Below are 14,356 nucleotides of genomic sequence, written 5' to 3' on the forward strand. Positions count from 1 at the left end.
GTTTGTCCATAACAATGTGTTTATAAAGTGTTTTATTTTTCCTTTTCTTTCTTCCTTTTATGTGGAATGTGTGTTTCTTGTGAGGTAAGACCCTCAGCAACTGAAAGAAACATCTTTTTTGTACCTCCTAAGCAAAATTGCCATTTGCCCTGAATCACACTAATCTCTGCATGTTGTCACAATTCCATTTCTTCTCAGTTTGCTTTCTGGCTTATTAGCAGTGCCTTAGGATTTATTTATAACAATTGCTTTTTAGTTGTGGGAAATCAGCATGGTCAAATTTTTCATTGTTAGCTTACTTTAGAATATGCTTTGCTACTGCAGTTTTTGATTCGCATACAGTGTCCTTGCTTACACAAAATGCTTTTAAATAGTATTAGAATTATATCACAAGCCAACAAAAAAGGCAAAAGATTTGTAGCTAAAGCTGGTGCTAACACTTCTTTAAATAGTTGTGTGTGGTTATTGCAGTATGAAAAGTATAGGATATATACTACGCTTGTTCTGGGCATGAAGCTCTTGTTAATGTACGGGACTGAAGTATAGAATATGTCCCATGATATTAAATATCACATACCAGTCTCATACAAGAAACCTTTCCCTTACATACTAGCAATCCTAAAGGCAGAATGGGAGGGGTAATGGCTGTTACAACCTTCATTATGACTCTCTTGTTGTTTTTGTTTTATTTAATTTTTATTTTAAAAATTGTTTCCAAAACATGTAAAAGATTTTAAACATAAATAGTTTATCTTATGACAAGCAACTTGTAAGAATTAATTTTTTTCAGTACATGATGGGGTTTTTTTTAGTTCTCCGAGTATAAAATAACCTGTGAAGCCAATAAACTTCTAATTTTCTTTTCTTTCCTCTAGCTTGAAAACAGCCATTTTCTGCTAAATTAGTTTAAGACTTTGATGCTTTTCCTATCTGATTAATTGTACAGAGGTAGGGCCCAAAACCCAATCAAGAATCAAGGGCCATTGTGCTAGGTGCTGTACCTACATTTAACAAAAAGGCAATCTTTAGTCCAAAGAGTTTAAAGTAAAACACCAGCATATTTTAAATGTAACACATGCATTTTACATATAAAAATATTCTCCATTACTCTTCCTTAGCACAGGTGGAGATACTTTGTGTCAACTTTAGCTTGAAATAAATTTTTATGAATGAAATTTTTCTGCTCCTGAAAAATAGGGGTTTATGATGGGCAACAGACACACAGTCTTAACAGTGGTCTGAGTGGGTCTGCTATCCTAACTGATAAAGTGATTTTGAGGAGTTTTACTAGATTATAGGAGATAACCTTAACTTCAGTTCTAGTTAAAGTTCCAATATCCTTTTAACAAATGTGAAAGACACTTTAATGAAGATTTGTTCTTTTCTGCTCAGTTCCGATGGTTATATAGTCCATCATGTTTACGGTAGAACCACAATAATATGAGCACTTGACCCACACACAGCAGGTGAATAAAACATGGACACAAAATATAGATGAAGTAGAAGCTTTATCTTCATTAACTTAACCAAGAGAAATGATGGTACCCCAGCAAACTGGCTGAAACTAGACTAATGCTGTTCCCAACAGAATAAGCCCTCCTTCCGCCAGTCAAATGAAGGGGCCTTTCTGAAATGTCTTTGCTCCCTACTATCCTTCTTCATGTTCAGGATAATGGTCCAGATGAGTAATTTTCAAGCTGTGCAAGACAGTGAAGCCAACTCCCCATCCCCTGCAACACTAAGAGTCAGGTCCAAAGTCTTCCAAACCCTCCATTTCTTTGCACTTTTGTCCTCAGCAACTGCCTCTCTGTGTAACAAGGAGAAATGGCTGGAAACTCCCCTTTAAAAGTTTGTGAACAAATTGCAGCCCAATGGCTTACCCACAGCCACTTAGTCACCTTATGTCACCACCAGCTATAACAGCATGGGCAAGACTGTGAGGTTGCATCTCCTAACTCACCTCTGCAGCCTTCAGCTCTTCTTCCGTTCCTCATCCTGGGTATCTTGCTGTGTGAAGAGGGCACCAGGAGTTGGTCGCCTGTCTCCAGAAGTAGTACTAATACTCCAAATCAAAGAACAAGGAGTCAGGTGGTTCAGTTAATACAGAGAGCCACATAATAAAGGCTTGGTTAAATGGGGTTCTACTGTATTCTGCAATGTATTTCCTTCATAAATAAAGCAAAACAGTAAATGACAGCCACATTTTGTGATTTGTTATTCTTGATATTTTTGGCTGTGACCCTGCAAGCATTTACCCATGTGAATGATTCAGTTGAATTCAGTTCATCTACTCATACAGTTGGAGTTATATGTGTAAACCTTTGCCAGTTCACAGCTTTTGTGTGTTTGCTTATATGCTAATGCACACATTTTAGAAACTTATCATAGGACTCTCAATGTGAAATAATGAGTTTCTATTGGATATGGCAGTGTTTAGTGCCTAATGCAGCTCGGTGTAGATCTTGACAAAATCAAGGTAGCAAATCTAAGAAAAGTGCTACTGCAGCCTTGTGTCCAGTAGTCTGGGATTTGTAAATATTCCATTTCCTAAATGTAAAGCAGCAGAAGGAGGAACTAAAAACAGAAAGTGCTTGCTTTGCTTCAAACCTGATGGGACTTTATTGATAACCTGCTGACACTGAATTTATTCTCTCATTTTACAGCAGCAAAAAGTTTACTAAAAAAACCTGATGGAGTCAAGGTAAGTTAAACAAATGCACCAAACTATATATCTCATTCAGCCTTCTTTTCCTTGTTAAATTCCAACTTCTATTGACTTTGCGATTGGAAATAACTACATCTCGTCTTCATAGGTTGTGTTAAGAAATGGTTCTCACTGTATATTTGAAGTTCAAAATAATGTGTCAGAAAAGAAATAACTGAAAAACTGTACCATGTTTCAAATAAGGTTAGGAAAAATGCTGACAAGGGAATATTTTCCTTGCTTTTTAATAAAGGGTAATCCTGTCATTAGTGATTCACTGTATTTTTAGCTGTTTAATATAAATGAGACTTTGGTCGTGGATGTGTTAGCTTGATGGAATGTCAGAAGCTTACTGGTAGTTTGGGTCACACATGAGGTACATACCAGGGGTACTTGGCAGAAGTCCAGGGGTTTAAGATCTCAGTGAATAAGCTCATCCTGACTGATAGACCTTGGTAAGAATGGGAACATTCTGGCAACTTTCATAGAAGATTTAGAGTTCCTATTTTCCATATTACCAGGTCCTGCGGGAGGAGAGATGCTTCACAAATGAATGTTCTACCCAGGAAAATAATCTCTGAGCATTGAAAAATGTTTTTATTTCTTTTTCTCAGAGGATTCCTGAAGACTAAATAAAGCACCCCAGCTTTCCTTAGATAATGCAACGTTTCTTCTCTTCTCAGTTCTGCCTCATTTCTCAGCAGTGTGTCTTTGACCTGAATTTTAGTTTTCTGTTTAAACCTCCTTTTCTTTAACAGAGTGCTACTTACTTAAATACTCAATTCACAGCAGATTTGTCCTTTACTCACTTACACACACACACACACACATTCTCTCACACTTAAAAATGTTAAGGCTCTTAAAATGAATCCATTGTAGCTTGAATGTTACACAAAGTCAAATAATGGGCATCTAAGGAGGATGAAGAAGCACGTCATTCTGTATGATTAGGTCATTGCAATACAGATTCCTTAACACGTCTTTGTGAAATGCAGGAATTTTATGTGCTCCAGTCAGGCTAGTATTTTTATAAATACCATTCTTCCTACAGGTTTATAATGGCATCTGCTGTATCTTCTTTTTGATAGCAATGTTGCTGAGAATTATCCTTGATGGTTTGCTAATATTACACTTATTGGGATCTGATACTTGCGGTTTTCAGGACATTTCAGTTTTTTACCATTTTCTTACTCAGTTATATGAAGCAAGGGGGGAAATGTTTACCTGCGTGGGAGTCTGTTTTCAGCATTTTTTTCATGTAGAAACTTCCCCCTACAAAAAAAGTATTTCCTTCTCTACTGCAGCTTAGGCTGTCTTTTTGAAAACAAAAATATACTGTACTCCATGCATTGATATTTTCAATCCAACCAGTCACATTTTCTTCTTTTCCTTTTCTCTCTGACTGGTCAATTCAGAAAAGGAAGTCCAGTTCGAGTGTTCAAATGATGGTGAGGATCTTTATCTGCCAGATTTTTCCTCCTATGAAACATTCACACTTAGAAATCAAATAATTGCATTTAATCTGTTAACATAACTTGAGAAGCTACAAGACCTTTAACATGAAAACTTGTGACTTCTAAGCCAAGAAGTGTTATATGCCATCTGTAATTAATTGTTCCGCAATTCTTTAAAGCAAGATTTTTAGCTATAGAAATATAAATACAAAAAAGTAGATGTAACATTGGCCAATGCAGCTGTCTTTAGCACACTAAAAAAGTTATGGAAGACTGTTTAAACAAATAAGATTTTTTTTAATCTCCTTGTATTAAAAACTAATAACATTAAAATAATAAATGGATAGTAATACGTGTAATGGAGACATTACCCTCTGTGTAGTTATTTACATATAAACTTGAAAAAAAAATAAAAATTGCAATACTTGGGAAATTGCTAAAGCTTTTACCCATATAGTATGAATACGGATCAACATCAGGAATCCATTAAGAGACACCTCTCTACCCCTGCTGCTCCTTCTGTAAACAAAAAATATATAAATAAATTCCAGCTTTAACTGAGTACATATCCAGTATTTAGGACATTTTAAGGTGATTTTCAAAACCTTGATTTGTATATTTTTATTGTCCCTTGAAATCAAATGGAAGGATGGTTGTTTATTTTCTTTTTGAGGATGCTGTACTTTTAGAATCAAATAATGAGGTTAGTGTCATTGGACTCACATCAGGATGTCAAGCTACAAGCACAGGCCACAACAGACATGCCGCCTTCCTTCCCTTCTCCAGTCCCCCAACCAGCCTCCTTCCTAGTCCAGAGCCTCATCCCAAGACCTCCTCAACCTCTAACTCAGATCCCCCATCTTGAGAACCAATACACAGACTCCCTTCCCCCAGCACCAGGGTCCCCAGGCAGGCATTGACCATCCTCCTGTTTAACTGACATTGATTCTGAATTCTGGGATGATGGTGGTGATCCTGGTGAGGTAGTTTACTCACCGGTGACATTTCACCGTGCCTTTGTACTGCTGATCCAGGTAGAAGGGAGCAAATGTTCCTCCAGCTGTCGCGGGCAAGCAGACTTCCCCTTGAAAAGCAGAAAATACCTGTCTGGTAAATGGCTTATATCATCATCTAGCTGGATACAGTGTTTCATGCAAGAGAGCAGTTTATTTTAATATAAAAGTATAAGCCATTTACCAGATAGAGTGGGATATTTTTAGAATCCCAAACATACTGCGTGCCAGCTCATACAGTCTGCTGAAACACCACATGGAATGCTTGGAGCAGTGGTTCTCAAAGCTGGTCCACAGCTTGTTATGGGAAAGCCACTGGCGGGCTGTGCCAGTTTGTTTACCTGCTGCGTCCACAGGTTCGGACGATCACGGCTCCCACTGGTCGCGGTTCACCGCTCCAGGCCAATGGGGGCAGCGGGAAGCAGCGCGGGCCAAGGGAAGTGCTGATCACCCTTCCCGCAGCCCCCATTGCCCTGAAGAGGCAAACCGCAGCCAGTCGGAGCTGCTATCGGCCGAACCTGCAGATGCAGCAGGTAAACAAACCGACCAGGCCACCATGGGCTTTCCCATAACAAGCAGCGTACCGGCTTTGAGAACCACTGGCTTGGAGGATTTAGATCCCGAGACATAGTTTTATACAATTTTTTATAATATATATAAAAAACATTAATACTTGGGATTGTATGGCCCTGCCCAACTGTTTGCTCTGAGAGAGTGAGTGAGAGGGTTGTTACAGAGTTAAAAGATGTTTCCTGGCAACCACAATTTTAGTGTGTAAAAAAAAAAAAAGTTTTCCTTCTTGACAACAAGTAGAAGTACACGAATTTAGAATAATTTTCCATAATCACTTAATCATTTGGTATGAAAATGCTGATTTTCTTTTTTAATAGTTTCCCCTTTCTGTTAAAATAAATGCAATAAAGGTGATTTAAAATATTTAAAACCTACCATTTCTCTTTAAGTTTGGAAGTGTTTAGCCAAGCTGTGCTCACACTGATGCAATAACTTGACTGCAATATAGTCTCTCTTTTTCATTTGTATTAATGTAAATTCTTTATTTGTGATGTACCATTAGTAGACTTGAATATATATTCTTCAGTTCTCAATGGTAGTGGAATGAATGTTGTTGTTTGTTTTTTATAGGATTTTGACGAGGGGGAGTATGGGCTCAATCCTGCTCTCCTTACTCAGGCAAAATTCTCTTTGAAATTTGGTTATCCTTTGTCTGTTTTGTCTTCCATGACGAGCATTTCTGTGGTGTGTTATTTGATTTCTGATGTTGCTGATTAGGACTGTATGAAGTCTGTTGAAACTTTCATTCCCTCCCTCATATTTACTTTGTATATGTTCATTTCTTCATTCTTTTACTCTTTGATTACTTCTCTCTTGATGGCCAAACTGTCAGTGAATATTCATTTTTGGTTGTACAACTTGGGAGAGTGATATTTCTCTTGTTACAAGAGAAAAAGAATATGATTGTCCATTGTTGTGTGTTCTGTTGTTATTCCTTAATCTATGTAGTCTTAATTTTAAAAAAACAAAAAAACATTTCCTTGAATTCAGTGGGTTTTTTTCCCTGAGTAAGGAATGCAGGTAGTAACATTTTCTATCATTAATTGTTCCTTACTACACCCCTGTAAGGTAGTTAAGTGCTGGCCAAGAGTGTCCCTAATGTAGAGACACTGCCCTGCTTGACATGTGTCTTTCAGTATCTTAGAGGATAAAGCGAACTCCTGTGCAAGCCCGTTTTGCACCAGAGCAGTGTGTCTGTATTAGGGATTTCCATCATCTTAACTACATGGATTTAGTTACAGTAGAACAAAGTTCCCTAGTCTAGACATGCCCTAACTAAGACGTTGGCTATGTTCCAGATTTGCTCTGATTCCAGCAACTGATGGGCAGCCACCAGTGCAAACATCTCCGGTGAAATCCTGGCACAATTAAAATCAACGCTACAGCAGCTTCCATTGATTTCAGTGGGGTCATGATTTCGCCCCTAGGGCACATTTGCCCGATTAAAGCTTACTCAGCAGCTTTATCAGTCTGTACTAGGGATTGCACTAGTGCAGAGGTAGAATTGGGGGAAATCTGAAGTGTAGACATGGCCTAAATATCATTATCCCCATCTCACAAAGAGGTTAAGTGATTTACCTAAGGTCATGGAGGGATTGATGAGCTGAAAGTAGAACTCAGATATTCTTGGTTCTCAGCCCAGTGCTCGAACCATTAGTCTAGGGGTAGGCTAATATATGTCATTATACTCTCTTGTAAATATTATTCAGGTCTTCAACATTTTGGATTTCCTAAAGACTTTTATATAAGAAAAATATTCCCCAACAGCCTGACTGACACAAAGGGCTTTTGACTTTTGGTTTTTAAATGTGGTAGTTAATTTTACTTCAGTACTGACAAAATGTCCATCAGTGAAAGAAGAGAAGTCTGGATTTGCATTATTGTATTTCTTTCCCATTTTATGTTTACGTTTTCAGTATCAGAGCAATGACTCAGTGGAGCGGTAGAGATTCTATACCTGACAGATAGAACTGATGCCAACCCTGTATGTGATAGCCTACCTTACATTTTGCTGCTTTGACCTGTTGCAGTTATAAGTAGAACTGATCAAAAATATTTTTTAAAAATCCTAGGAATTTTAATTGGAAATAGTTTGACAGCAACCGAATCCAACAAGCTTTAGTTGTAATTGAAACCAGCTTTCCAGTTGGTATTAAAACTTTATTTGGGGCTTCATTTTTAAAATCTCTTCAGATTTGCAACCACAGTGATATTTACCTACCTGTTTGTACAGGTGCAGTTATGGAAGGTGGGTTTTAAAAATGAGTGTAAGAATCAAGAGAAATTTAAATTAATTGCTAAGTCTTACGTAGAGAGAGAGAAAGAAAGAGAAGGGAATAATTTTTTTTAAACAAATAAAAGCCCAGTCCTTCAAAGACTTACATGTTTTGAAGTCATTGAGACTACTCCCATATATTGTTTGCAGGATCAGGACCAAAAATAGTAGTATTGGGAAGCTACAGTACAGGAAGTTATACTCTTAATTTAGGCTCCGTGGTCTGAAAGGCCAATGTACAGTAAACAAAAGGTATTACTGCAGGCGCAGCCAGATTGGAAAATGATATTGAGGTTTTTAAAAACAAACAAATTAGTTTATTTCATTTAATGAAAATGAAATGTGTGTGTTTTTAATTTGAAATACTAAATGCTTAATTGAAAAAAATCTCAAAGTGAATATACCTGTACATATTCTGACCTCAGTGACACCCATACAAATCTGGAGTTACCAATTTCCATGGAGTAAGTCCAGATTTATATGGGTGTAAATGGCACATACATTTGAACCACTGAAGATTCCTTCCATGGAAAACAAAATGACATTTAACCTAGTGACACCCTCCTAGAAATAAAGTGAAATGATGGTATATTACGTTAACACTGTTGCATAATGATAAACTGGTGAATAAATCACAGTGGAAATATAGGTATTTTCTTTCCAAAAGCCATATTAATTGTGAATTCCTATTACCTGGTTATAGCCACTATTAAAAAATCCTTTATTCACTAAGTGTCAGAGCTGAAACTGCATATGCTTTATATAGAACTTCCTTGAGCAAGTCCAAAATACTGTCACTAGCGTCTTTGGGAGAAGCTATAGCCAGTTATTAAATCTGTTGTCAGTGTTCTTTTCAAGTTGACCTTTCTGTGACTCTTTATTTCCCTATCTATATCTGTATATAGATATTCTATATAGAGAGATATAGATATGCTAGCTACCAAGAGTTCTAAGGCTTGTCTATTTCTATTTTCTGCATACCTACAGATAAACAACAAAACCAACGTGGTAACCAGCCCCAAAGAAAATATTCCTACCCCGGCGCTGGTATACCTGGAATCTTCCTTTTCGCCCTATCTTTAAGTTCTTTACTGTTTTCTGTTTGTTTTTCTTTTTCTTTTTTTTTTTGCCTTTATTCTTTTTGTTTTCTAAACATTTGGAACAATTTTTCTCTTTCTTGTTGTTTGTACTTTTTGTTTTCTTTTTGTGAGAAAGTCCATTGTGAAGCAACATGTTTATAAAGTAGAAAATGTGACACGAAAGCAGGACGTGGTAGTATGGTAGCGTTAGTAGCAATAGTTTAATTTTTTGCATGCAGTGTAAGAAAATGAATAGAATGCGCTTCATGTTGCCCTTAGCTCTTCAGCTGATGGTCGTTTCAGTGCTTTTAAATGCTGACTTATTTTTTAAATTGTATCTATTATCTTTTCTTTTGCCTTAATGCAAGTTTTGACATCAAGGAGAGCTAACAGGATTATTGCTAGGCAACACTAGACCTTATTCAGATTTTCATTCCCCCTATTCTCTGACAACCCAGCAGGACTTTGCAAGGCTTCACTTACTGGGATCAAGAGGCACCTTAGTCCTATAAAGCTTTTTGTATAGTACCACTTTACATCGGCAGTAGGCATTACTCAGTAATAAGTTCTGCTTGGGGAATATTACTAAACAGTAGGACAGCGTACATGAATATTCTGTGTCACAATCTTGCTTCTGTTGGTAAGTCACATTTCTTAAGAGTATGCTATGGAGGAAGGCTTACGAACACACATTCTACTATTTAATTACCTAAATTTAAGCAGTATTACTTCTCATATACTTTGGTATATAGCTCTGAAGAAATGCTTCTGCCTTTTAATATAAACATAAGGACAAATTCTGCCCATAGATTTGTATGTGCAGCTCCCATGGAAGCCTGCATTAAGTCAAGTCATTTCAGAGGAGTAGTTTACAGGTTTTATGGTATGTACATGAGTCCACAACTCCATCAGGTATTCCCAGAGCTCTGTGAGTGCATTAAAAAGTTACAGTTGCTGCAGCTTGTTCCTGTGCCAGCTAACTGGCATTTTAAGGGAAGCAAGAGGGGAGTTAAACTTTGAAATGGCATCAAGAACTTCCATCAAAGTTGGTATCTCTGCTGTTCAAATGGGCAACAGACTTGATATAACCCCTGTACTTCCAAACACTGTTTGTGTTTAGAGGTACCCAAGTCTTTCTGAATCAGCTCAGACCATCTTTATTTTGATTTGTGTTCATTTTTGCTATAATAATAAGCATACACTATTTTTAAAATTAAAATAGTTCACCATTTTTGAGCTAAAGCAGGATCAGACAAAAAGGGACAATGTATCTGATATGAGACATTGTGAAACTCGGTGCCTCTTCAGCTGCCTCCCCAGAGCTTCAAAGCCCTGTGTGTGTGTTGATCATGAATAAGGTCTTTGCATGCCGCTGCAATAGGTAAGGTAGCCTACCTTGCTGGCTTGCCAGTCGAGGAATCTTTATTAGAGACATTGTTTCATCTTTTGGCAGCAGTTAACATTTGCTTTAGCTCTTGTCACTGTTTAGCACTTGTCTGTTGGCTCTTCTCGTGCTCCTTCACACTAATGTGAATGTATTTACCAATGGGAACTGTTTTTCTCTTTATTTTGTTCTCACTCAGGAGCCCCAAACTACAGTAATTCACAACCCTGATGGAAATAAGGTATTCAGAAAGAATCAGCTCCATCTTGCATTTCCAAAGTGCACATTTCATCCACTATTCTAAGCCAGAATGTGCCCATTACCCAGAGTTTAGTAAGGAAAATCTCATTCCTGGATCTGTTGCACCTGGTGTCTCTTGGGCCTAATTCATCTGTGACTTGTTCCCTCTGAATGCTTTCTGCCTGGCTGCTGGCTCCGTCAGCTCCTGTGGATGTCTGTAGGCAATGAGAGCGCTCAGCACCCTGAGGAATCAGGTCCATGGTGTGTTGTACATCTCTTGCTTCAGGCAAGAACTTTCAGTTCTCAAAAAAACAAAGGAACATTGTGTTCAGACAGAGACAATAGTGAGGTTATTTTTAAGACTTATGTATGAGGCTTTCACTAAAGATGAAGGTATATTTTGAGCCGTTTCCATCTGCTGTTTCTCAGCATGCTTATGCATCATACTGTGACATGTCTTCTGCATGGAACTTTTGACTTATTCCATAACATCATCTTGCAGTTTCATAAGAAGCTAACACTTGAAGTGACAAGAAGCTCTTCTGAATTCATAAATCTTGATTTGATGCATTTTTCTCATTGATTTTCTTCTGTGTGCTGTGATGGTTGTGTTTAGTGTCTGGTTTCTATAATGTGGTAATTTTTTCTCCCTGTGTGGACTTGAAAAGGGTTGGGGAATATTGTCATTTGTGTTTCATGTTCCTAGTTTTCATATGCAGATTTCACTTATTTAAACAAATATAAATGGATATGCTGAGAACTTAAAGTTCCCAAAAAATTGTTGTCACATTTATCTAGTGTAATTACTTGTGATCGCTCAACACTGTACTTGCAAAGGATTGAGTCTGAGTGGAAAATATCAGATGCACGCATTTCACAAGCATGGAAAAAGTGTTAACTGTTCATATTGTAGTCATATCTCTTCTTCGTTTGATTATTTATTTTATACTTTGTGAGTAAGAATAAGTTGTGATGCTCATTTCACTCCTGTACCAACTACTCTCTGCACCCCTGGTCCATATTTCATCTCCTATGTTTTATTAACAGGCAGTATTCCACCAGTATTTTAATTTTAGTCAAATCTTTACTAAAGCCCAGCAAAGGGAAACAAAAAACCAAAACACTGGAGCTCTTTGGCATGAGTACATCTACTTGACTTTATTATATATTCATAGCAATTTAGATATTTTATATCCCAAAAAGTCATAACATGGACAGGAAAACCACTTATGGGGAAAGTTACTGTCAAATTTCATTATCTGCAAAAACAAATATTTTTGCATGACAGCTGGAGTGGATGCTTCCATATTACTGGCCACATCTCTTGTGTGAGCTTGTGCATGATGTTTCCTGCTTGTATGTGTGTGGTTTTTATTTTCTTCTAGATACTATATATGATAGAGCATGATATCTCCATTGTGTGAAGTGAATAATCTAACACCCATTCACAACAGGAAAAGCTTATTTGGTTTATTTAGCTTGGTTTGTATGTGTGGATTGATTAGTGGTTTGTTTATTGATGCCTATAATTTTGTTCTTTTACATTTGAATAATGCATTAACCATTCTGAAACTTTTCTTTGACTTGTTATTGTGAAATCATAGTAGACAAAAGGACACTGTTAGGGTATTTGGGATTTTTCATTTAATTAATTAATATGTATAGTAACTCTTTGCAAGCTTGAAACAAATCCTATTTTATTCCCCTCTGTCTCAGAAGTAAACTGGCTTTATAGGTATTTTTACTCTTGAGTTTTTCGCTGCTGACTTTTTCTTTTTTTATTGCAACAAAGCATTTATTTTTACAAATCATAAAGAATAGATCTTCTACAAAAAAAATTAGGAGAAAAAGAGTAGGTCAGATTTTTTGCCTACTAGCTTTGACAGTGTCCTTTTAAGTGTGCTCCCTAATTTTTCACATTTCTAATATCTTATAAAAATTGTGATAAGTAGCCTTGCCTTTTAACATTGCAAAGATTTCAATACAACTGTCTGATGGACAAGTCATTCCTTTGTGTGGCTGTTTCGTTAAAGAATATTTCTTCAAAGATACCTTAGATTATCAAGGAGCATTGTTGTGGGCCTCTCCATTAACTTTGCTCTCGCTTTCAAAATTTTTGGCACAAGGAGAGTATAAAAATATAGTCATGGATTTGACCCAATTCTTATTGAAATCAATGGGAGTCGGTTTATTGCATCATTTCTTATATCAGCAGAAGAATTACTGTAAATTCTGAAATGCAGCATTCTCCTTACTTTATATTTAAAAGCTCAAATGGAATGACTTATTTTACACAGTTGATATTCACTAAGCTTCAAATGGCAAGTTCTAATATTTGGCTGACGTAATTCATATAACAGTTCAGACATCCTTTGTCTAATAGAAAGTGAAAAAAAGGGCAACAACAACAAGCTAACTCATTTTCCTGAAGATACTTTTATATTTCCCCATACATCCATGGACATTCAAAAACTGGACAGCCAGAAATACGTTTAATAAAAATGTTCCCTTTTGAAATGAATGGAAATTATTGGCATGTAGTTTCAGGTGCAAACATCTCAATCCCTGTGGCATTTGTTTGTGAATTACATCCACATAGCCTGCTTCAAGGCTTTGCATGATCTATACAATACCAAGTGTAATTTTCATAGGTGCATGAATAATATGCTGGGTCACTTTATGCATTTCACTTGTATTTACTTCTCAACAGGAGTCAACAGAAAGTTCCAATACAACTATTGAAGATGAAGATGTGAAAGGTATGATTAACAGTTGGAAAGGCAAAATCATGGCTACATGCAATACATTTCAGTAGGTTTTATTAACTTTTGTCAATGTGTCAGATGGAGGGAGTTCCAAAGTAATCCAAGGAGAACGTACTATTATTTTTGAAAATCATGTTCGTTGCTGAAGTTCTATATGTTAAGTTCTGACTTTGATAGTCTGACTTTTACATGTACCGTTTCTGTAGCATTTTGGAATAAGGAAGTTTCTCATTTAAAATTATAGTTATGGCAGTAGTAAGTGTAGATTTAAAAACTAATGACATTTAATATTATTTTAAATTTCATTTTGTATATGATGATTTGAATTTTTTTGTTTGTTTGCTTCATGTGTTCTTAATGCATTTTTTCAGATCAGCATTTATAAAACATTTCTGTTCAGATGCCAGTGTTTTTGTGTGCTTCTCTTGTATTCCGGTCCTATAATTGTCTTAACTTCAGTCACTTTTTTCTTTTCTTTTCAATTTTCTGCACAATAACCTTCTTAACTTTGTAATCTTGGGGGGGGGGAGGAGTTAGTTTTTTTTTCTTTTTTTGAATTCTATGCTGTGACATTATTCATTCTTATTTTAATAACATTTGGTGAGTTTAAAACTGGTATATTCAGCTTATGTATTATATGTTTCATACAAGACATTGGTTTTTAGCTTTAAGTACAAAATTTTAGTTACAGTGGATCCACAAAACGGAGACAGGAATAAGAAGAGACATGATGAAAAATAAGAGGGGAAGTGGTAAGAACAAGGGAGATTTCTCAGTTAATTAACCATTAGAGCAGGGGTAAGCAACCTATGGCACTCACACTGCTCAGGTCTGGGAGGCTCTGCATTTTAATTTAATTTTAAATGAAG

General features: G+C 36.5%; 1 protein-coding gene across 19 annotated transcripts in view; it reads left to right on the plus strand.

Moving 5' to 3' along the window:
* The window catches only part of CAMK2D (calcium/calmodulin dependent protein kinase II delta), a 289,432-nt gene that overhangs the window by 216,777 nt on the left and 58,299 nt on the right, over positions 1 to 14,356 (plus strand). For 3 of the 19 annotated variants that reach the window (XM_030564353.1, XM_030564374.1, XM_030564354.1), the window contains exons 13-17: positions 2,664 to 2,701; positions 4,120 to 4,152; positions 9,007 to 9,066; positions 10,682 to 10,723; positions 13,433 to 13,481. In XM_030564353.1, the coding sequence (XP_030420213.1) occupies positions 2,664 to 2,701; positions 4,120 to 4,152; positions 9,007 to 9,066; positions 10,682 to 10,723; positions 13,433 to 13,481 (222 nt within the window). The remainder of the gene's footprint in view (positions 1 to 2,663; positions 2,702 to 4,119; positions 4,153 to 9,006; positions 9,067 to 10,681; positions 10,724 to 13,432; positions 13,482 to 14,356) is intronic. The other 16 variants (XM_030564355.1, XM_030564356.1, XM_030564357.1 and 13 more) reach the window with 9 other exon arrangements.

The sequence above is a fragment of the Gopherus evgoodei genome, chromosome 5, assembly GCF_007399415.2.
Source record: "Gopherus evgoodei ecotype Sinaloan lineage chromosome 5, rGopEvg1_v1.p, whole genome shotgun sequence".
NCBI classification, from domain to species: Eukaryota; Metazoa; Chordata; order Testudines; family Testudinidae; genus Gopherus; species Gopherus evgoodei.